The 23581-nt window shown below is 46.9% G+C and overlaps 1 protein-coding gene across 2 annotated transcripts in view; it reads right to left on the bottom strand.

Moving 5' to 3' along the window:
- Nucleotides 1-9085: 9085 nt before the first annotated feature.
- The window catches only part of GATM (glycine amidinotransferase), a 98873-nt gene continuing 84377 nt past the window's right edge, over nucleotides 9086-23581 (bottom strand). For both annotated transcript variants that reach the window (XM_069766078.1, XM_069766077.1), the window contains 5 exons: nucleotides 22094-22231; nucleotides 20675-20839; nucleotides 15541-15604; nucleotides 9787-9903; nucleotides 9086-9338 (listed from right to left, as the gene is read on the bottom strand). In XM_069766078.1, the coding sequence (XP_069622179.1) occupies nucleotides 9226-9338; nucleotides 9787-9903; nucleotides 15541-15604; nucleotides 20675-20839; nucleotides 22094-22231 (597 nt within the window). In that variant the 3' untranslated portion in view covers nucleotides 9086-9225. The remainder of the gene's footprint in view (nucleotides 9339-9786; nucleotides 9904-15540; nucleotides 15605-20674; nucleotides 20840-22093; nucleotides 22232-23581) is intronic.

Raw genomic sequence — 23581 nt, 5'->3', positions numbered from 1 at the left:
CTGGGCGGCCTCAGCTGATCCCATATCGCCTACCACGGCCAGGAGGCCGCACAGTCTGAAGAAGGCGGAAGGAGTTGAGTTAAGACAGGCGAACATATGCACTGCACATGCCCATCAATCACACCCTCGCAGCCAAAATATATGAAACGAGGGGGGTTGTGTCGGGCAGGGCGGACGCACCGGCACAGGCAGCCAACCAATGATGTCAGAAGACGGGCAGCGCTAACAATGGGGGTGCTGCGTGTCATTAAAAAGGAAAGTCACACCTCAGGGACATTGTAATGGTCTCTAATGAGACACATTTTGTACGTGTTGAGTTCCACGTGGGCAAGGAGAAAAAGTCAGCCACCTTGTACAAATGCAGCAGTACTGCTGTACTAGGTGGCTGTTATACATAGAAACACCTGGGGGGTGGGGCCAGGTTCCCTTTAATTTCAGTTCATGTGCCTGCGTGGCGTTTGCAGGTCACATTGCCGGCTACACAGCAGGGGAACAGCTGGCGTTGCTGAACCCCACTAACACATTGGCTGGTGTTTTTCTCTGTGCAGCTAGCACTTCCGGGCAAAAACTAGCGGTGTTTGAGCCCAGGGTCAGCAGGAGGAGGAGAGGAGCAGAGTGTAGGCCGAAGCCTGCACTGGTGGCAGCTTTTGTTCTGTTGTGCCAGCGTGGCTTGTGCTGGACACGTTGCCGACTACACAGCAGGGGAACAGCTGGCGGTGCTGAACCCCACTGACACATCACCTAGTGTTTTTTCTGTGTAGACAACACTTCCAGGTGGCAACTGACAGTGTTGAAACCCAGGGAATCAAAGAGGAGCAGAGTGTAGGCCGAAGCCTGCAGTGGAGCAAGTTGAAAGGGAACCTTTAACCCCCCCCCCAGGCATTTGTTGCTGAAAGAGCCATCTTGTACAGCAGTAATACTGCACATGGAAAATGGTGGCTCCGAAAATTATGCTCCTTGCAAACGCTGAAGTACACACTCATATAATGTGTCCCCTCACACCGTCAAACCATCCCGGAAGTGGGACTTTCCTTTGTAATGTGACACAGCACAGCCGTCATTCCAACCCCCTTGGTGCCGTGCGCCACCTCCTCAACGTTGTTTGGTTCTGTCACGGAGCCCGCGCTGTAATGTTATCCCTTGGCCATGCACAGTTAGCGGTGCCCGTCTTCTGACATCATGTAGGTGTCAGGCTGGCAGTGCCTGTGCGTCCAAGCTGCCCGAGATCCAACCTTGCAGTGTAATCTAATGTAGTCCCACTGCGGGCCAGGGATCCATGGGCATGCGCAGTGCATATCATCGCCTCTCACTCACCTCCTTCCTGCTTCTTCAGACTGTGCGGCGTCACGGCCGTGGCATGCTATTAGGGATCAGCTGACGCCGCCTAGTCTGAAGAAGCGTGAAGAAGGGGAGTGAGAGGCTAGTATATGCACTGCGCATGGCCATGGATACCAGGCCCACTGTGGGATCACATTAGACGACACTGCGAGGTGTGATTTCGGGCAGCGTGGACGCACAGGCGCAGCCAGGACGACAACAAATGATGTCAGAGGACGGGCAGCGCAAACTGTGCATGGCCAAGGGATAACATAACAGCGCAGGGTCCATGACGGAATCAAACAACGCTAAGGAGGCAGCGCTCGGTGCCAAGGGGGTAGCAATGACGGCTGTGCTGCGTCACATTACAAAGGAAAGTCCCACCTCCGGGACAGTTGGACGGTGTGAGGGGACACATTACATGAGTGTGTAGTTCAGCGTTTGCAAGGAGCATAATTTCAAGAGCGACCTTTCCCTTGTGCAGTATTAGTGCTGCACATGGTGGCTCTTTCAGTAACAAACGCCTAGGGGGGGGGGGACAGGTCCCCTTACATTTTAGTTGTGCCAGCGTGGCGGTCGCATGACACGTTGCCGGATACACAGCTGGGGATCAGCTGACGTTACTGAACCCCAATAACAGAGGAGCGACTGTTGACTGTGCACACAGCACTTCCAGGCACCAACTGGCGGTGTTAGAGCCAGGGACAGCAGGAGGAGCAGATTGGAGGTATTGCCGCACACACAGCTGGGGATCAGCTGACGTTACTGAACCCCAATAACAGAGGAGCGACTGTTGACTGTGCACACAGCACTTCCAGGCACCAACTGGCGGTGTTAGAGCCCAGGGACAGCAGGAGGAGCAGATTGGAGGTATTGCCGCACACACAGCTGGGGATCAGCTGACGTTACTGAACCCCAATAACAGAGGAGCGACTGTTGACTGTGCACACAGCACTTCCAGGCACCAACTGGCGGTGTTAGAGCCCAGGGACAGCAGGAGGAGCAGATTGGAGGTATTGCCGCACACACAGCTGGGGATCAGCTGACGTTACTGAACCCCAATAACAGAGGAGCGACTGTTGACTGTGCACACAGCACTTCCAGGCACCAACTGGCGGTGTTAGAGCCCAGGGACAGCAGGAGGAGCAGATTGGAGGTATTGCCGCACACACAGCTGGGGATCAGCTGACGTTACTGAACCCCAATAACAGAGGAGCGACTGTTGACTGTGCACACAGCACTTCCAGGCACCAACTGGCGGTGTTAGAGCCCAGGGACAGCAGGAGGAGCAGAGGAACAGAGTGTAGGCCGAAGCCTGATTGGAGCAAGTTGAAAGGGAACCTTTAACCCCCCCCCCCCCAAGATGTTTGTAGCTGAAAGAGCCATCTTGTGCAGCACTAAGGATGCAAAAGGAAAAGGTGGTTCTTTTAATTATGCTCCTTGCAAACACCGAAGTAAACACTAAAAATGTGTCCCCTTATACCGTTAAACCGTCCCGGAGGTGCGAATTTCCTTCGTAATGGGACACAGCACAGCTGTCATTCCTATCCCCTTGGTGCCGTGCGCTGCCTCCTCAGCGTTGTTTTAAGCTGTCACGGAGCCTGCGCTGTTCTGTTAGCCCTTGGCCATGCCCAATTAGCGCTGCCTGTCTTCTGACATAATTTGGTGTCAGGCTGTCAGTGCCTGTGCGTCCACGCTGCTCCAGATCCCACCTCGCAGTCTCGTCTAACGTAATCCCACTGCGGGCCTTGGAACCATGGGCATGCACAGTGCATATCCTCGACTCTCACTCCCCTCCTTCCCTCTTCTTCAGACTGTGCGGTGTCACGGCCGTGGCATGCTATTAGGGATCAGCTGACGGTGCACAGTCTAAAGAAGGCGGAGGGAAATGAGCGAGAGCCCGAGGGGAAGATATGCACTGCGCATGCCCATGGATCCCAGGCCCGCAGTGTGACTCAATCAGAAGACACTGCGAGGCGGGATCTCGGGCAGCGCGGCCGCACAGGCGCAGCCAGCCTGACACCAAATTATGTCAGAAGACAGGCAGCGCAAATAGGGCATGCCCAAGGGATAACAGAACAGCGCAGGCTCCGTGACAGCTTAAAACAACGCTGAGGAGGCAGCGCATGGCACCAAGGGGGTAGGAATGACGGCTGTGCTGCGTCACATTACGAAGGAAAGTCCCAGCTCCGGGACAGTATAACGGTATCAGTGAACACATTTTATAAGTGTTCAGTTCTGCGTGTGCAAGGAGCTAAAAAAAAAGAGCTACCTTTTTCTTGTGCAGCATTACTGCTGCACAAGATGGCTCTTTCAGTAACAAACGACGGGGGGTGGAGGGGGGACAGGTTCCCTTACATTTAGGTTGTTGTGCCAGCGTGGCGGTCGCAGGACACATTGCCGGCTACACAGCTGGGGATCAGCTGACGTTACTGAAACCCAATAACACTGGGTCGTATGTTTTTACTGTGCAGCCTGCACTTCTGAGCTGCAACTGGCGGTGTTGGAGCCCAGGAATAGCAGTTCAGGTGGTAGAAAGATGAACACAGCAGGAGACCTGGATGACACCCAATTACTTAATCAGGCAGAGGAGTGGCAAATTCCTGCGAGATCCAGGCCTGGTTCATTTTCAGGAAAGTAAGCCGGTCAACGTTAAAGGAGGATAGTCGCATGCGACGGTCTGTTAGTACACCACCTGCGGCACTAAAGACACGTTCCGATAAGACACTAGCCGCAGGGCAAGCCAGCACCTCCAATGCATACTGGCTTAGCTCTGGCCATGTATCCAGCTTAGAGACCCAAAACTTGAATGGGGAAGAGCCGTCTGGGAGTACAGTAAGAGGGCAAGCCATGTAGTCTGTCACCATCTGACGGAACCGTTGCCTCCTGCTGACTGGAGCCGCCGGTGATGGTGTAGACATTTGGGGCGGGCACACAAAAGTGTGCCAGAGTTGTGCCATACTGGGCTTGCCTTGGGCAGAGGCACTGCTTCTGCTCCCTCTTTGGGCAGAGCCTCCCCCACTGCCTCGACGCACTGAGCTGCTTTGTAAAGCACTAGCAGCACTCCTCTCAGTTGGACAGGAGAAGATGATGGAATTCACCAGTGTGTCGTGGTACTCCCGCAATTTACGCTCCCGGGTCAACGCAGGGATGAGGTTTTGGACGTTGTCCCGGTAGCGAGGATCGAGGAGGGTGAACACCCAATAATCAGGCATGTTGAGAATGTGGTCAATGCGGCGGTCGTTTCTCAGGCACTGCAGCATGAAATCCACCATGTGCTGCAGAGTGCCAACTGGCCCAGAAACGCTGTCCCCTGCTTGAGACATGATCTCTGCCCGCTCGTCATCACCCCACCCTCGCTGTAAACACTGACCACTGGACAATTGTGTCGTTCCCTCCTCTGGACGGAGCTCTTCCTCCTCCATTGACTCCTCCTCATCCTCCTCACAAATTGGCCCCTGCGTACCCCTTTGTGAGGAACCACGTGGCGCTGACTCTCCAGAAGCTGATGGAAAAGGTGACTCCTCATCCACCACCTCTTCCACAACATCATCCCTTAACCCTTGCAAAGTTTGCTGAAGCAGGCAGATAAGGGGGACAGTCATGCTGACTAGTGCATCATCTGCACTTGCCATCCGCGTGGAATAATCAAAAGGACGCAAAGCCTGGCAGACGTCCTTCATAGTGGCCCACTCTGTGGTTGTGAAGTCTGATCGGCGCTGACTGCGACTTCTTTGCGCCTGATGCAGCTGGTACTCCATAACTGCTTGCTGCTGCTCACACAACCGCTCCAACATATGTAACGTGGAATTCCACCGGGTAGGTAGGTCACATATGATGCGGTGTTCCGGAAGGCGGAATCGGCGCTGCAGAGCAGCAATGCGGGATCTGGCCAAGCTGGAACGCCGCAAGTGAGCACACTCTAGGCGGACCTTGTGCAGCAGGGCATCAAGATCCGGATAGTCCCTCAGAAAACTCTGCACAACCAAATTGAGCACATGTGCCAGACATGGGATGTGAGTGAGGTTGCCAAGGGCCAAAGCTGCCACCAGATTTCGTCCATTGTCACACACTACCATGCCTGGCTGGAGATTCGCTGGCAGTAACCACACATCGCTCTCCTGCTTGATGGCATTCCAGAGCTCCTGCGCTGTGTGGCTTCGATGCCCCAATGAAACTAGTTTCAAGACGGCCTGCTGACGTTTGGCCACGGCTGTGCTCATGTCGGTCATAGGTAAACGTTCACGGGTCCATGTGGAGGTGGACTGTGACGGATCCTGCAGAGAGGAATCTGAGGAACTGGTGTAAGAGGAGGAGTCGATGCGTACAGACTGGATTCCTGCAATCCTTGGAGTGGGCAGGACACGTCCTGCGCCACTCGCACGATCTGTACCTGGCTCAACAACATTAACCCAATGGGCAGTGAGGGAAACATATCGCCCCTGTCCATGCTGACTGGTCCACGCATCGGTGGTGAGGTGGACCTTGCTACTGACGGCGTTCAGTAGCGCATGTTTTATGTTTGCCTCAACATGCCTGTGCAGGGCAGGGACAGCCTGCCTGCTGAAGTAAATGCGGCTGGGCACCTTGTACTGTGGGACTGCCAATGCCATCAAGTCACGGAAGCTGTCAGTCTCCACCAGCCTGAACGAGAGCATTTCCAGGGACAACAGTTTGGCAATGCCTGCATTCAGAGCCTGTGCTCGGGGGTGGTTGGCCGAGAATGCCCGCCTTTTCTCCCATGCCTGTACTACCGATGGCTGTAGAGTAGACTGGGAGTGTGAGGATGACTGGGAAGGTGGTGCTGTGGGTGGAATTACACAAGGTCTCTGGACAACAGTGCCAGAGGTTCTTCCATGGCGATCCTGGGAGGAAGCCAAACCAGCTGTGCGTGAGCTGGAGGAAGAGGCAACACGAGCTGAAGAGGTGGTAGCTGCCGCTGTTGGTTGGCCTACATCTTCAGTCTGTTTCTGTAACTCCACCGCGTGCCTGGTCCGCACATGTTTCCACATATTTGTGGTATTGAGGTTGCTGACATTTTTCCCTCTTTTTACTTTCTGATGACACAGCTTGCATTTGACAAAACAAATGTCATCTGCATCTGTGTCAAAAAAGGACCAGGCACTGCAAGTCTTGGGAGCGCCCTTTTTGGCTTTGGAAAGAGACAGGCTCCTAACGGGTGCCAAAGTGGAGGCTACAGGCTCCGCAGTCTTCCCCCTCCCTCTCCCTCTTTGGCCCGTAAGGGGAAGCTCTTCCTCATAGCTGCTCCCACCACCTTCCTGTTCCTCACGCCACGATGGGTCAAGGACCTCATCATCTCCACTACCCTCTGCCACCAACTGCTCCTCCTGGGTAGTCTCGGCAGCACAGTATGCATCAGAAAGCGGCACCTGAGTTTCATCATCAGATGCGTACTGCGCTGTGGTCACCGGAGGCACTGGCCCACCTGCCTCTTCAGAGTCAGAGAGAAAAAGCTGTTGGGCATCACTGCACACTGCCTCTTCTTCCATTTCTCCAATGCTGCTTGGCTGGCCCCCTGTTTCCAAGCCAAGAGATTCAGAGAACAGAAGTAGAGACGGCTCCTGTCCTGGGCTCTCTGACTGCCTGGCCAATTTGGCAGGTGGTGAAGAGACAGATGGCTGCTCTCCAGTGCTCTGTGCCTGAGAGGATGTGGCACTAACTGAAGTCGATGCCGAGGCGTTAGCTGCCATCCACCCGACAACGGCTTCAATTTGGTCTTCACGCAGCAGCGGTGCACGGCGCTCTCCGACAAAGCTGCGCATGAAGGACTGTTCCCTGCTGAAACTGAGTGACGACGAGTCACCGGCGCCCGCAGCAGGCACAGAATCACCACGTCCTCTCCCTGCTCCTCTCCCTGCTCCGCGCCCACGCCCACGTGCCTTACTCCCTGCCCTCTTCATCTTGGTTGACAGAAAAAGATAAGCAGAAAAGTACTAAGGCCTTAGTGTGCTTATTCCTGAAATGCTCCTCCTAACAGGTGTAAGAAACACTAATGTTGTAAAGTGTGGACTAAACTTTATTATTTTTCAAATCTGGCCTACACAAGTGTTAAGTTGTGTTTGGTGAACTTTACTTTTTTTTTGTGCAGATCGGTCTACAGAGCTAGTTTAAATCACGCGGAGACCGTGCAGACAGCCGTAAACGGCGCTGCAAGGCCAAAAAACCCTCCTCTAGGTTATCCTATGTAGTGTTTTTCCACTATTTAGCTGGAGGAAGGTGGAAAGACACTAATAGAGAATCCGCAACGTGTGCACATACCGAAAATTTCCTCGTAGGTCTGCAGCAGCCTCAGGCTATATTAGTGGATGGTGCACACAAACAAACCAGGTGAGAACCATTGTGCATGTCCTCAAATATTTTTATACCAACATCAGACCCGATTGAGCTTTTTTCCTTTCCAATTTTTCTCTTTATTGAACACTCAAAATAAGTCGCACATCATACAAAAGTGCATGGTAATTCATTTATTTAAAGCAAATCATTTATAGTTCCCGCCATTTATTATAAAAACATTCATATGCCTTTTTTGTCCTTGGCTGAGATAACTTAATTGTCGCAAAAGGATGAAACAATATGAATACAGTTGGAGTATGATAAAACAATGGTACACTAAACAGCAAGTAACAATCTACAGATATAACATGCAGCATGTAATGTTATACACACAGAAGTCTATATAAAACGGCATCTTTATAGTATAAAACCCATAAAACTCAATGTATATTTTATATACGTGCAGCAAGCCATAAAACAAAAATTCTGAAAATACAGTTTTTCTGGTCATTGGGGGTTACTGGTGTAAATGGTTACTAGACAATTTCAAGGGTATGTTCTCAATATTGGTTCAATTCATAAAATGATGGATTTGTGGTTTGCAGTAAACTGCTGCATTAATGTTTTTTTCTAGTATTTTTTTAGTATTTTAGGCTGTGGCAGCTTTTTTGACCTCTAGGTGTCACTACTGCAGTTGATGAAAAGTACAAACAGCAATAACACCAGCATATCATTACTGAGAGATTACTCCTTAAAAGTTAAAATATGATTGAAAAAAAGGAAAGATTTTATTTTTATGAAAAATAGTAAAAAAAAAATAGTTTTAAGAGATTTGAAAAGAAATGTAAAATAAACCAACCAAGGCTGTTTCTGAAAACAATACTGTTAGGATGAATTAGGATTACTGTTTATGACCCTCCCCAGAGGAACTTGCATATGTGTAGCTAATAAAGAATATTGTATAAAAAGGAAAGAAAAGAACGTGGTACATTCACAGCTGCCTTCATGATAAGACAGAGGTAGACAGATAAAGTTGGTGCACCCGTTGTCACCTTGCAGTCCTGAACTACTGGATTTAATAACTGATTCATAAATGTAACTTATGTAAATTTTTTGTCTAAGAAAATATAATTCGGATGTCAATAAGAATCACATTTTTTATGAACCCTGGCATGTCAGAAAAGATTTCAATTTTAAGCAGGTCACATTGGAAAGGCTACTTTGTAATATTAATAGTGATAAGCGAATATACTCGTTACGTGAGATTTCTCGAGCACACTCGGGGGTCCTCCGAGTATTTTTTTGTGCTCGGAGATTTAGTTTTTCTTGCCGCAGCTGAATGATTTACATCTGTTAGCCATCATAAGTACATGTGGGGGTTGCCTGCTTGCTAGGGAATCCCCACATGTAGTTATGCTGGCTAACAGATGTAAATCATTCAGCTGCGGCAATAAGAACTAAATATCCGAGCACTAAAAAATACTCGGAGGACCCCCGAGCATGCTCGAGAAATCTCGAGTAACGAGTATATTCGCTCATCACTAAATATTAACTTTGCATATAAATTGAGGTGCTAAAAAGAAGCCAATTTCTTGTAAGTTTCCAGCTATTGCATTAGCTGAAATAGGACTGCAAGGTTCCACGGCGGCGAACATCACAGGTCCAGCAGTGGAAACCACCTCCTAAAGAATTCGCATGGCGAATATTCACTTTAATGGTGGAGATGCCTGGAATGAAAAAAAAAAAGATATCTGAGCATTAAAGAGAAAGATAATAAATAAAATAACATTATATTGGACAATGCTTCAAATGCTATTCCCTTAAATTATCTATAAACTGTCTCCAAACTGGAGCTTCACTTTCCATGGAGTTCGTCAGCAGTTTTGGCTATTGAGGAAGTTTAGTTTCAGTCGGGTGTGGGCTACTCCCGCAGGTGTCCAGAAGGTGGTCCCTAGTGGGAAGTGCTTACTGCAGGGAAACAAGGGTACATAAGTGTTGGCGACTGATTCTGGGAGTGGTGGGCGCCAAATAAAACTGCACCTCTCCTACCTAGGTCTGTCAGCAAGCTTTTACCCTTGAAATGTACTGACTGTGCTAGATAGGGGCGGTGTATGTATAATTTTACCCTATGTTAAGTATGTACACATTTGATGTATCAACTCCTTAATTGCTCACCTAGGTTCTCAAACATCTTGTGAATGGAAGTCTCATTGGCATCCACCATTACACGTTTCTCATCCAGCATTAGGACATTCATGGAAAGCCATTTGGAAGACATCCATAGAGGATGATCTGAAAAATAAATGTCATGTGGTTAAAAAAAATGTGCTGACTGCATATTATAGGTGGGGACAATCTCTCCCCGCCCCTGAGGAGACAATGATCTCTACTATACAATACAATGCTTTACTATACAATAGTGCATTTTTAACTTATGTTACTGTACATTAAGGGTATGGACACACAATTTTTTTTTACGTGTGAACTCTTCAAGAAAAAGATGCTTCTTGTCTTTTTTTTTTTACAGCTTTTAAGTGCTTTTTTTACATTTTAAACACCGGCAGGGTTTTTATTTTCCAGAATTTTCATGGCATCTTGTTCACTGTCATTTTCCGGACCTTGCTATAACTCCACTGAATAATAAGGAAACGTCAAGCATTTTTTTAAGCAAAAATGCTTGGAAAATGCTCAAAAAGATGCCCGAGCATCTTTAGTACAGGTCCTTCTCAAAAAATTAGCATATAGTGTTAAATTTCATTATTTACCATAATGTAATGATTACAATTAAACTTTCATATATTATAGATTCATTATCCACCAACTGAAATTTGTCAGGTCTTTTATTGTTTTAATACTGATGATTTTGGCATACAACTCCTGATAACCCAAAAAACCTGTCTCAATAAATTAGCATATTTCACCCATCCAATCAAATAAAAGTGTTTTTTAATAACAAACAAAAAAACCATCAAATAATAATGTTCAGTTATGCACTCAATACTTGGTCGGGAATCCTTTGGCAGAAATGACTGCTTCAATGCGGCGTGGCATGGAGGCAATCAGCCTGTGACACTGCTGAGATGTTATGGAGGCCCAGGATGCTTCAATAGCGGCCTTAAGCTCATCCAGAGTGTTGGGTCTTGCGTCTCTCAACTTTCTCTTCACAATATCCCACAGATTCTCTATGGGGTTCAGGTCAGGAGAGTTGGCAGGCCAATTGAGCACAGTAATACCATGGTCAGTAAACCATTTACCAGTGGTTTTGGCACTGTGAGCAGGTGCCAGGTCGTGCTGAAAAATGAAATCTTCATCTCCATAAAGCATTTCAGCCGATGGAAGCATGAAGTGCTCCAAAATCTCCTGATAGCTAGCTGCATTGACCCTGCCCTTGATGAAACACAGTGGACCAACACCAGCAGCTGACATGGCACCCCACACCATCACTGACTGTGGGTACTTGACACTGGACTTCAGGCATTTTGGCATTTCCTTCTCCCCAGTCTTCCTCCAGACTCTGGCACCTTGATTTCCGAATGACATGCAAAATTTGCTTTCATCAGAAAAAAGTACTTGGGACCACTTCGCAACAGTCCAGTGCTGCTTCTCTGTAGCCCAGGTCAGGCGCCTCTGCCGCTGTTTATGGTTCAAAAGTGGCTTTACCTGGGGAATGCGGCACCTGTAGCCCATTTCCTGCACACGCCTGTGCACGGTGGCTCTGGATGTTTCCACACCAGACTCAGTCCACTGCTTCCTCAGGTTCCCCAAGGTCTGGAATCGGTCCTTCTCCACAATCTTCCTCAGGGTCCGGTCTCCTCTTCTCGTTGTACAGCGTTTTCGGCCACATTGTTTCCTTCCAACAGACTTACCATTGAGGTGCCTTGATACAGCACTCTGGGAACAGCCTATTTGTTGAGAAATTTCTTTCTGGGTCTTACCCTCTTGCTTGAGGGTGTCAATGATGGCCTTCTTGACATCTGTCAGGTCGCTAGTCTTACCCATGATGGGGGTTTTGAGTAATGAACCAGGCAGGGAGTTTATAAAAGCCTCAGGTATCTTTTGCATGTGTTTAGAGTTAATTAGTTGATTCAGAAGATTAGGGTAATAGGTCGTTTAGAGAACCTTTTCTTGATATGCTAATTTATTGAGACAGGTTTTTTGGGTTATCAGGAGTTGTATGCCAAAATCATCAGTATTAAAACAATAAAAGACCTGACAAATTTCAGTTGGTGGATAATAAATCTATAATATATGAAAGTTTAATTGTAATCATTACATTATGGTAAATAATGAAATTTAACACTATCTGCTAATTTTTTGAGAAGGACCTGTATATCTTTTGAACCTTCCCATTAACTTGTTTTGTAAAGTACAGAGTTTCTTCAGAGCAAAAAAAGCCTGAGGAATGAACATATCATTTCTTTTAACCACTAGAACTCTTTGAGAAACCTGAAGCAGTTAAGAGACTGAACATATGAATAGTAAGTGGTTATCTGAGCATTTTCTGGATGCTTTTTCAGGTCGGTTTTGGAATGGGCCTGTCTGAAAAAGATGTCATGTGCACATACCCTTAAGTCCCAATTCATCAAAGCTATTACATAAATTTTTCTGAAAAGTTGCAAAATTTGGGTGACTTTTAATGTTTTCACGCCAGTTTCAACAAGTTTGATTGATACAGGTGGAGCTGGGACAGGACGTGATCGGAATGGGGGTGTGACATCACAGCTTGTCTAATCCATGGCAAGCTGAAGCCAGAAATCTTACTCCAGTCTCTGACTGGAGTAAGATTTGTGACGAGGCACACACACTATTCATCAATCAGGAGTGTCTGACACACCAGGCATTCTCATTAAGATTGGTATGAACTATGCTGGTCTTGTTGAATCGAGGCCTTAGTGTGAAGGTGGTCAGATGCCAGAAAAATGTCTCATATGTCAGATTTATGTGCAACACCATAAACCCTATATGTATAATAAATACAATTGTCTTCATAGTAAATTGAATATAACATGTGCATTGAAAACTACACCAATCTGTTAATTATTATTATTTTGTTAGCTTCTTCCAGACACTGCAAGCTCCTAACTTCCCTCACCAAATTCATAGTCAAGACATATACAGAAAATTGTGTCCAGTCATTGTGAGTCTACAACATATAATTCCAAGCATAAAGTTGTATATGTGACACCCCAGGGTCCTGATTGTCACAGTGGCATTGCTTTCCTCACGTGGAGAGTGATGTCACACTTGGAAGCGAAGTAAGATCTTTCACCAGGTAAACACAAGCATACAACATGTTCACACTCCAGGCCAGAAGGGGGAGCTCTGACCCAGCTTATGGGTGGCTCCCCTATATAAATATTCTGGTTTGGAGGGAAAGTCAGTCAGAGAGTGGGGGAAGGCCAGAGAGGAGCTTGTCAAGGAACATCAGCTCAGGCGGAGTTGGTAAGGAAGGAGTATAGCTGAGCAGACGTAGGAGTCTGCAGTTCCTGGCAGAAAGAGAGATAAAGGACTGTGGGGCCGTGCAGCCACGAGAAAGAACTGCAGCTCCTGGACAGAGATAACACAGAAAGACGAACAGATTTGTAGTGAGCGTGCAGGAGAGTGAAGCACAGGCGAGTGACAACTGGGGAGGACAGCAGCGATTGGGCTACCTCCCTGCAAAGCGCAGATACCGGTAGCCGGAAGACCGAGGTTGTGAGGGACTCCAAGACTTACAGCAGAAACCAGCAGGACAGCTGAACTACACGTAACCTTTCTGCCCTAATACCCAGGAGACACAGTGGCCGGGTCGTGATAGAGACCCTGTAAAAAGGCTCAAGCCACCTGTCATATGGGTTTGTGTCCCACCTTTAAGGAGGACAGAGAGAACTGTGAGGACCTTGCCAGAAGCGATAGGCAGTAAGGGACTACAACACCACCGCACTAGTAGGAAGGCTTCTAACTCCACCTGATAAAGGAGACTCTGAACGCGCTTCCAAGCCGGGCGGACCCTGCCTGTACCTGTGATCTGGTGCCCTGGACTGCGGCTGCCTGAAGTCTTCAGTAAACCAGGTAAAGAGACTGCAAATCTGTGTCCTCCGTTCTTTACTGCACCACTCACTATCCTCATCTATACACCTACCTACCTACCTACCTACCTACCTACTTCACCTATGGGAAGTTATACCATCTAGCTGCCATAACACCACCCCAGCAGACCCCTTTAAGCAGCATCGGTCCCCTCTGACCGTATACCACAGGTGGCATCACAAACACAAACTTTATTCACCAAATTCCCTTAAAAGATCTTTCCCTTTCCCAGGACCACGGACTGGGTCACAGTCACCGTGACATCCCCTTTAATTGCGACATGACCCTTTACCGCGTACCCCACGGCCCTGGCGGGTGACTCATATATACCTCACTGATCAGATGGAACACATCAAAGTAAGCTCGAGCACTAAACACTTATCTTATCAATCCTACTACTAGCCTTCAGTGTTGATCCAGAGTAAGACTCCATTTGCAATATGTTTGCAGGTTGGTGGTCTTTTAATAGCCTGTTTACACCAGTTCAGATGTGCACTGAACGATCAGTAACAGACAGTAATAGATGCTCAGTGTGGATAGGCTGCCATTGCCCTTGGTAGCACAGGTTCTCTTTATACAGGATGATGCGCTGCCGAGAATGATGATCTTTTGGGCAAGCCAACATCAAAAAAGGAAGAACTGTGGCTCCCCAGGGTCCTGATCATCACAGTAATGTTGCTCTCCTCACAGGGAGAGTGCTGTTACGTTTGGAGACAAGGAAGGATAACTGCATCCAGGTACCACAATGCATGCAATATGTTCACACTCCAGACCAGAAGGGGGAGCTCTAAGCCTGTTTAAGGTGAACTCCCCTATAAGAACATCCTGATCTGGAGGGAAAGAGTTTAGTTCCTGTCAGAGAGACACAGAGAAAGGAAGCAGAGGAGCCGTGTAGCCTGAAGTGCTACAGCTCCTGGAAGGAAACATTTCAGAAAGCATAATACGTTGCAGTGCGCGTGCAGGAAAGCAAAGCAAACAAAGCAAAGGAGAGGATACCAGAAGGGGACCAGCCCCGAGCAGGCTGCCTCCTTCTGAGGCGCAGATAACGCCGGTAGTCGGAACACTGAGGTAGTAAGGACCTCTACGCCTTCATTCAGAGACATGTAGAGGAGGGGGCAGTGTTCTGGATCATCACTGCATTGAGAAACACGTGATGGTGTCTCCACGTTGTTGGATGTTTTGGTCTCCATGAGGTCAATCATACGTGCCCTTATAATCATTCAGAGACCGGCAGGACCTTCCCCCTTTTACACGGACGTCCCAGGGTCACGGACCGGGTCAGCCACTGTGAACCGCAGGACCCGGTACCGAGTACCTCACGGCCCTGACGAGGAGCTCCAGAACCAATAAACAAATGTCTTGCTTTTTCATCAGAAGATCTGCAGCCCCTTTAGAGTGCACGATTATCATGAAACAAGCGTTCTTTTACAATAATGATACAGTATAAATGGACATTAAAGAGGTTTTCCCATGAACAAAGTTAATTTTAATCAATAGATCTTGGAATAATAATCAGTTCCACCAGGAACATTTTATTTAAACATATCCAATTGTGGAAGTTTTTATTATTCCAAGATCTATTGATTAAAGTGTACTTTGTTAGTGGGAAAACCCCTTTAAGGCTTTATAGCGGTGGACGACGTCTGTTTCGTGTAGATCAGAGGCTTCAATGGGTTCAAGAACCTGGACCCATTGAAGTGTCTGATCCACGTCAAACGGCCATCGTCCACCACTGAACCTGCTCCGCTGCATCCATGTATTGAGTGTCCTGAATAAAAAAGAATTGTTTTACTGGATCACCGAGTGCCATCTATTTTTTTCTCCCTGACCTGGATTAGAAGAAGCATATATCACACTTACCATCTGGGATGAGTGGAGTGGGGGGAGTGACAACAGTCCAGCCAGCCTTCTTGAAGAGTTCAATCTGTTAAAATGCATCAAAAGGGCTATTACTAGAAGATATACACCATGTTCCAAATTATTATGCAAATTATATTTTTCTCGGATTTTCCTAAATGGTCGGTGCAAATAACAGTCAGTCTAATAAAAGTCATCACCCGTTAGAGTATACATCGAATTTTATTGAAGAAACCTCCCAATGATAACAGTATAATCTCCAAAACGAAAAAAAAACCTCAAAATGCACTGTTCCAAATTATTAGGCACAGTAGAATTTCTAAACATTTGATATGTTTTAAAGAACTGAAAATGCTCATTTGTTGAATTTGCAGTATTAGGAGGTCACATTAACTGAACAAAAAACCTATTTAACTCCAAAACATCCTTACAGGCCAAGCTACATGTTAACTTAGGAACCCTTGTTTGATATTATCTTCACAATTCTTGCATCCATTGAACTTGTGAGTTTTTGGAGAGTTTCTGCTTGTATTTCTTTGCATGAAGTCAGAATCGCCTCCCAGAGCTGCTGTTTTGATGTGAATGGCCTCCCACCCTCATAGATCTTTTGCTTAATGACACTCCAAAGGTTCTCTAAAGGGTTGAGGTCCGGGGAAGATTGTGGCCACACCATGAGTTTATCTCCTTTTATGCCCATAGCAGCCAATGACTCAGAGGTATTATTTGCAGCATGAGATGGGGCATTGTCATGCATGAAGATGATTTTGCTCCTGAAGGCACATTTCTGCTTTTTATACCATGGAAGAATGTTGTCAGTCAGAACCTCTGTTTACTTTGCAGAGGTCATTTTCACAACTTCAGGAACCTTAAAGCATCCTACCAGCTATTTCCCCTTGATTCTGGCCCAAAGCATAACTCTTCCACCTCTTTGCTGACGTCGCAGCCTTGTTGGGACATGGTGGCCATCCACCATCCATCCACTACTCCATCCATCTGGACCATCCAGGGTTGCTTGACACTCATCATTAAACAAGACTGTTTGAAAATTAGTCGTCATGTATGTCTGGGCCCACTTCAACCGTTTCTGCTTGTGAACACTGTTTAGGGGTGGCCGAATAGTAAGTTTATGCACCATCTTTAGTTTCGAGAGACTCCAGAGGCACCAGCAGCTTGAAATAACTGTTTGCTGCTTTGTAAGGCGTTGCGTTGGGACCACCAGGAACTTGGAACGACTCACACTTCACCGTTACTTGCTTCCATTGTGGATACAGGGACCGGGTCGCACTGTCCTTGCACCTGACTGCAGTGCTGCTCCTGCTGCCTCCTGCTCGTCTTTCTGCTAGCTTGGCGCTGCGCCTGCGCTGCCGCTGGACGCCTGGACCTGGGTGGTGGAGGACGTGGATGACAGATCTCTTCTCTGAGCTCTTAGGATGATGTCGAGCTCTCACCGGAAGTGACAGGACAGTCGGCCCGGAAGTGACTCTGCGAGCGAGTGTATCCATGGTGACGGTCTCGGTCCCAGAGGTGAGTATTCCTGCAGCTGCGCAGTGGGGCGGTGATGATGGATGTGCTCAGCCTCCGCCTCCAAGTCCTGGCTGGGAGACTGTCACACAACAGCACAGCGTCAGCGGGGCCCCCCAGGAGCGCATAACGGAAGTGTGTCTGTGTGAGTGTACCAACCATTACTACCGTAAATGGGCCCCCGTCTCGCCAGGGTCCCAGCCCTTCCCCGGGTACGCCGGGTGCTGACGCCGGCCCTGATCCTACACCTTGAGTTTCGAGAGACTCCAGAGGCACCAGCAGCTTCAAATAGCTGTTTGCTGCTTTGTAATGGTATTTTGGCAGCTGCTCTTAATACAATGAATTTGTCTGGCAGAAACCTTCCTCATTATGCCTTTATCTGCATGAACTCAGTCTGTGCTCTGTTACAGTCACAAATCTCTTCACAGTATGATGATCACTCTTAAGTTTTCGTGAAATATCTAATGTTTTCATACTTGTCGAAGGCACTGCACTATTCAATGCTTTTCAGCAGCAGAGAGATCCTTTTTATTTCCCATATTGCTTGAAACCTGTGGCCTGCTTAATAATGTGGAACATCATTTTTAAGTAGTTTTCCTTTAGTTAGAATCACCGGGAAAACTAATTATCACATGTGTTTAAGATTAATTTAAGTTATCCATTGAGCCCTGAGACACAATACTATCCACAAATGTATTTGAAAAACAAAACAATTAAATCTTTATGACACTTAAATTCAATTTGCATAATAATTTATAACACAGTGCAATGTATGATCTGATGGTATAGAGGAGACCTGACCCGCAGACTGGTACAGTCATAGGGTTTTATGCAGTGACATCCTGCACCATGCTGCCACCCTCCACCCAGCGTCTCACTTTCACTATCTGCATCCTGGTGATGTAGATACCGGTAAATGACATAATACGGTGTCATGGGACTGTGTTGGGACATCATTCTGAGCGGGTGGCTGTGTGGAAACATGATACTATGTAATGGGGCTGTGTGGGGGTAATCATTCTGTGCGTGGGGACAGAACACTGTGTAGAATACTGTGTAGTGAGGCTTTGTGGCCATGTCAATGTGTAGGCAGCTGTGTGGTGACATTATACTATGTGGGGACATCAGTCTGCGTAGGCAGGCTTTTATAGAGATGCCACACTGTTTGAGGGGTGGTGTGGTGACATTCTGAATGGGAGGGATGTGTGGGACATAATACTGTGTAGTGAGGCTATGTGGGGTTGTCATACTTTGTAGGAGGCTTTCAGGGGACATCTTACTGTTTAAAGGGAACCTGTCACCAGTTCTGGCTGATATAAGATATGGCCATCACCTTTCAGGGCTTATATACAGCATTCTATAATACTGTATATCTTCCCCCAACCCTACCTGGAAGAGAAGAAAAATAACTTTTATTATACTCACCTGCGGGGCGGTCCGGTCCGAGGGATGTCGCTCTTCTTGGTCCGGCACCTCCCATCTTCTTATGATCGCTGCCCTCCTGCTTTCCTGCTTGCTTTGTGTGGATGACGCGTCCCTGCATCATCCACACAGTCTCCTCGGCACCGCTCTCCTGTGCAGGTGTACTTCTCTGTCCTGTTGAGGGCAGAGCAAAGTACTGCAGTGCGCAGGTGCCGGGAAAAGTCAGAGAGGAGACTGTGCGAGGAGACTGTGTGGATGATGCAGCGACACATCATCCACAGGAAGCAAGCAGGAGGGCAGCGTCGTAAGAAGATGGGAGACCCCAGACCAAGAACAGCGACGCAGGTGAGTGTAATAAAAGTTATTTTTTTTCTCTTGTAGTTCGGGTTGACAGGTTCACTTTAACGGACTATGTGGTGACATATTATTATGTTAGGACATTACACTGTGCGTGGAGAATGTGGAGGCATCATATTGTTTTGGGAGCTGTTGATCAAAATACAAGGGCTGATTAACAGGAACAGTATAATTCACTGCTTTATATAAAGTTTTCAAAAATCAGGAAATCTTATGGTATTGATTCACTTCTACAGGTTAAGAATCTACTATATAATTGTCTAAGGGTCACTTCCGTCTTTCTGTCTGTCTGTCTTTCTGTCTGTCTGTCACGGATATTCATTGGTCGTGGCCTATCTGTCATGGAAATCCAAGTCACTGATTGGTCGTGGCAAAACGCCCACGACCATTGCCACGACCAATCAGCGACGGGCGCAGTCCGGCGGCAACATGGCCGCTCCTTCGTCCCCGCAGTCAGTGCCCGCTCCATACTCCCCTCCACTCAGCGCTCACACAGGGTTAATGGCAGCGCTAATGGACCGCGTTATGCCGCGGTGTAACGCACTCCATTAACGCTGCTATTGCTATTAACCCTGTGTGACCAACTTTTTTACTATTGATGCTGTCTATGCAGCATCAATAGTAAAAAGATCTAATGTTAAAAATAATACAAAAAATAAAAAATCATCATATACTCACCTTCCGGCGCCTTTCCCGCTCCTCGCGACGCTCCAGTGACCGCTCCATGCATAGCGATCTCGCGAGATGATGACGTAGCGGTCTCATGAGACCGCTACGTCATCATCTCGCGAGACCGCAATGCACTCTTGAGACCGGAGCGCGTGAGGAGCGTCGGTAAACGCTTCCTGGATCCAGGGGCCAACGGAAGGTGAGCATATAACTATTTTTTATTTTAATTCTTTTTTTAACAGGGATATGATGCCCATATTGCTATATACTAAGTGGGCTGTGCAATATACTACTCGGGCTGGGGAATATACTACGCGGGCTGTCCAATATACTACGCGGGCTGTGCAATATACTATGTGACTGGGCAATATACTACGTGACTGGGCAATATACTACGTGGCTGGGCAATATACTACGTGGCTGGACAATATTCTATGTGGCTGGGCAATATACTACGTGGCTGGGCAATATGCTATGTGGCTGGGCAATATAGTACGTGACTGGGCAATATAGTACGTGACTGGGCAATATACTATGTGACTGGACAATATACTATGTGGCTGGGCAATATACCTATGGCTGGGCAATATACTACGTGGCTTGGCAATATACTATGTGGCTGGGCAATATAGTACGTGACTGGGCAATATACTACGTGACTGGGCAATATACTATGTGGCTGGGCAATATACTACGTGGCTGGGCAATATACTATGTGGCTGGGCAATATAGTACGTGACTGGGCAATATAGTACGTGACTCGGCAATATACTACGTGACTGGGCAATATACTACGTGGCTTGGCAATATACTACGTGGCTGGGCAATATACTACATGGCTGGGCAATATACTATGTGGACATGCATATTCTAGAATACCCGATGCGTTAGAATCGGGCCACCATCTAGTATATGTTATAATCAGCCCCATCATAACATTTATTAGCAGTAATAATAACTAGTCAACAGACTTAATTCTTCTCAATATTAAGTGATAATAATTAATATAAAACAATAATGATAAACAGAATTAAGTTCAGCGGCCTGGTTCGGGCCTACACACAATCACAATATATCATGTGGCTCTTTGGGCAAATTTACTGCCCACCCCAGCGACAGACACACAGACAGACAGACAGATAGATAGAAATCAATATTTTGTAATCACCTGATGGCAGGGGCGATCTGGGTTAGAGAGTACAAGGCCTGGTCCAATAATATTGAAGGTTGCATCAATGTGCATAGGATTGGGGTCCTTAAAGGAGATGACATGCACTTTGTACTCGGGTGCCAGATGTCTGCGCATCCATTCAATTCCAAGGTAGTTTGTCACCTAAAGAAAAAAAACAGAATTTAATAGCATCAACACTAACATATCTGGTCCTTGTGGCTGTCAATTATCCATTATATCATAACCTTAAAGGGAACCTGTCATGGCCTTTGTAGCATGTAAAGTGTCCCTGGTCCGTTGTTAGTGATGCAATGTGCATCACTGACATGATTTTCCCATTAAAATCGCCACTGTAATACTTATAAAAAAACACTTTATATAGTGATATCTTAGCTGTTCGTTTAGTCATAGGGGTGTGCTTCATTCTGTTCAGTCAGGCTTGTTCCCGCCCACGCAATTTCAGTTGTTCCCGGGGTTGCGCCGAAGTCTCTGTATATCCCGCGCTCTCGCAGTTCGTGTTTTGCAACGCTTTGTAAAGTGTGCATTGGGAGAGCCGCGCTTGCGCGATATGTAGTTGCGGACCCGCACTTATACATTGTCCATCGGCGATCCGCACATACGCTGTGACGAGTGACTACCTGCGCGTGTGCACTGAAGCTGGTATTAGTTCCCAGCTTCACTGACTGTGTGCGCAGGTGCCGGAGCATGCGCAGACAGTCAGTGAAGCTGGGAACTAAAACCAGCTACAGTGCGTATGCGAGGGTAGCCGCTCATCACGGCGCAAGCGCGGATTGCCGATGGGCAATGTGCAAGTGTGGGTCAGCAACTACATATTGCGCATGCGCGGCTCCCCAATACACACTGCGCAGGCGCCGCGAAACAGTAAACCTTGTGCAAGTGCAGGATTTTCAGTGACATCAGTGCAACCCCAGGAACAATTCAAATTGTGTGAGCGGGGACAACCCTGACTGAACACAATAAAGCACACCCCTATGACTAAAAGAACAGGTAAGATATAACTACGGTATATAAATGTTTTCTAGAAGGAACAGCGGCAATTTTAATATAATATCTGAATACAGTAGAGGATGAGAATCAGGAAATCATATTTTCTGTGACAACTTCAAAACTTCCTACAATAGTTATTATGTCTTCTCCATTATGGTATTTAAAGATTTAAAGTACCAGTGCCATAAACCAATGGCCCTATAAGATGCCCCTGAGCCGGTAGAACAGGATGATAGAACGCCATCTGTAAAACTCTGCCCCCGAGTCAGAGCATCCTCCATTTTTTATAGCAGCAACATAATCCCCAATGCTGCCACATACAATCTGTAATGTTACCCCAGCAGTAACACCTCAGTGACAGAGCATGTGGCGGCCATGATGTCCTGGTTGGCGGTATATACACTCTACCTGGCTTCTCTGTGCAAATATATCTCTTCCGGCTCTCATGAAGTCAGCAGCATCAAAACAGGGCTCAAACTCAGTAGTAACAAATTTTCCTTGAGCAGCGAGCTTGTGTCTGTCCTCTACAGTACGGATAGGGTATTCCTGAAATAAAGGCAATCACATAGTGAGTTATCAGGATCGGCGCTCTGCGATCAGAACATGTACGGCTGTGAGGATCTGTGCCTTGTGATGCATCTGTATATCCCTATGGTGCAGGGGTCGCTCTGTAAGGCGGAAGTATGGCGACTACCAGAATACTAATGTCTGCTGCTTGTGATCACTACTGTTTATAGTCCTGTAAAAACTGCCATGCCATGATAATGCAGCAGAGCTGAGTATGTTACCCCGGAAGAGTGGAAAAGCAAATTTAAGCTCTGCTACATTTCAATAGGTGTTGTGAATCTAAAACATGGCAGATATGTCACTTAATGGCTTATATTGTACTGAGTGTTGGTTTTTAAATATTACTCTGATAGAATGAACAGTTTATTGATTATATAAATGTATGTTTGTCCACTTTTATTTTTCACGAGCGCACTGCTGCTCTGCCTCCAGGTTTGCTGCTTGCACTTCTGAAGGGTATGTGCACACGTTGCGGAATGTTGTGCGGATTTTTCCTCACTGATTTTGGTAAATCCGCAGGTAATCTGCACCGCGGATTTACTGCGGAATTACCGTGGATTTACCGTGGTTTTAATGTGGATTCCACCTGCGGTTTTACACCTGCGGATTCCTATTGAGGGGCAGGTGTAAACCGCTGCGGAATCCGCACAAAGAATTAACATGCTGCGGAATAAACAACGCTGCGTTTCCGCGAGGTTTTTTCCGCAGCGTGTGAACTGCGGATTTTGTTTTCCATAGGTTTGCATGGTACTGTAAACTCATGGAAAACTGCTGCAAATCCGCAGGGTCCAATCCGCTGTGGATCCGCAGCAAAATCCGCAGCGTGTGCACATACCCTAAGGATGCAACGAGTAGTTAAATGTCCATTAAAAAAACAATCCGTGCCAGAGAATTTTTAATAAGAGGTAAATACATGAATTGCAAAGTTACTTCTCTTTACAAGCACTTTGTAATCTTAACAATAGGATCATCTGATCCCTTTAATCTTGATGTCTTAAATAGGAAGATCGATCGCATAGGATCAGAAAATGCTTGTCACATGCAAATAGTGGTCACCGGCTATCTGTTTTACTTCCAGCTACATTTTCCTGCAATAAGTTATTATTGTAGTAAATGTTTTTATTATTTATTATATTAGTTTGCTGGATCGAGGGTCTCGTAGCTATGTACTGATCCAGTTTCCAGAATTTTCTGCTACATTGTGTAAAGGCTTCTGTGTCTACACTGTGCAGGGGTCTCTTACTTGACCTCAGAAAGTGAGTTTATGTTTTAAGCATCTGAAAATACATGAAATAGCATTTAGTCATGGTGATTACTGCGGTCTGCTGA

Source organism: Ranitomeya imitator, chromosome 4 (genome assembly GCF_032444005.1).
Source record: "Ranitomeya imitator isolate aRanImi1 chromosome 4, aRanImi1.pri, whole genome shotgun sequence".
Taxonomy (NCBI): domain Eukaryota; kingdom Metazoa; phylum Chordata; class Amphibia; order Anura; family Dendrobatidae; genus Ranitomeya; species Ranitomeya imitator.
The sequence above is the reverse complement of the archived record's forward strand: the minus strand, read 5'-3'. Positions and strand labels throughout refer to the sequence as shown.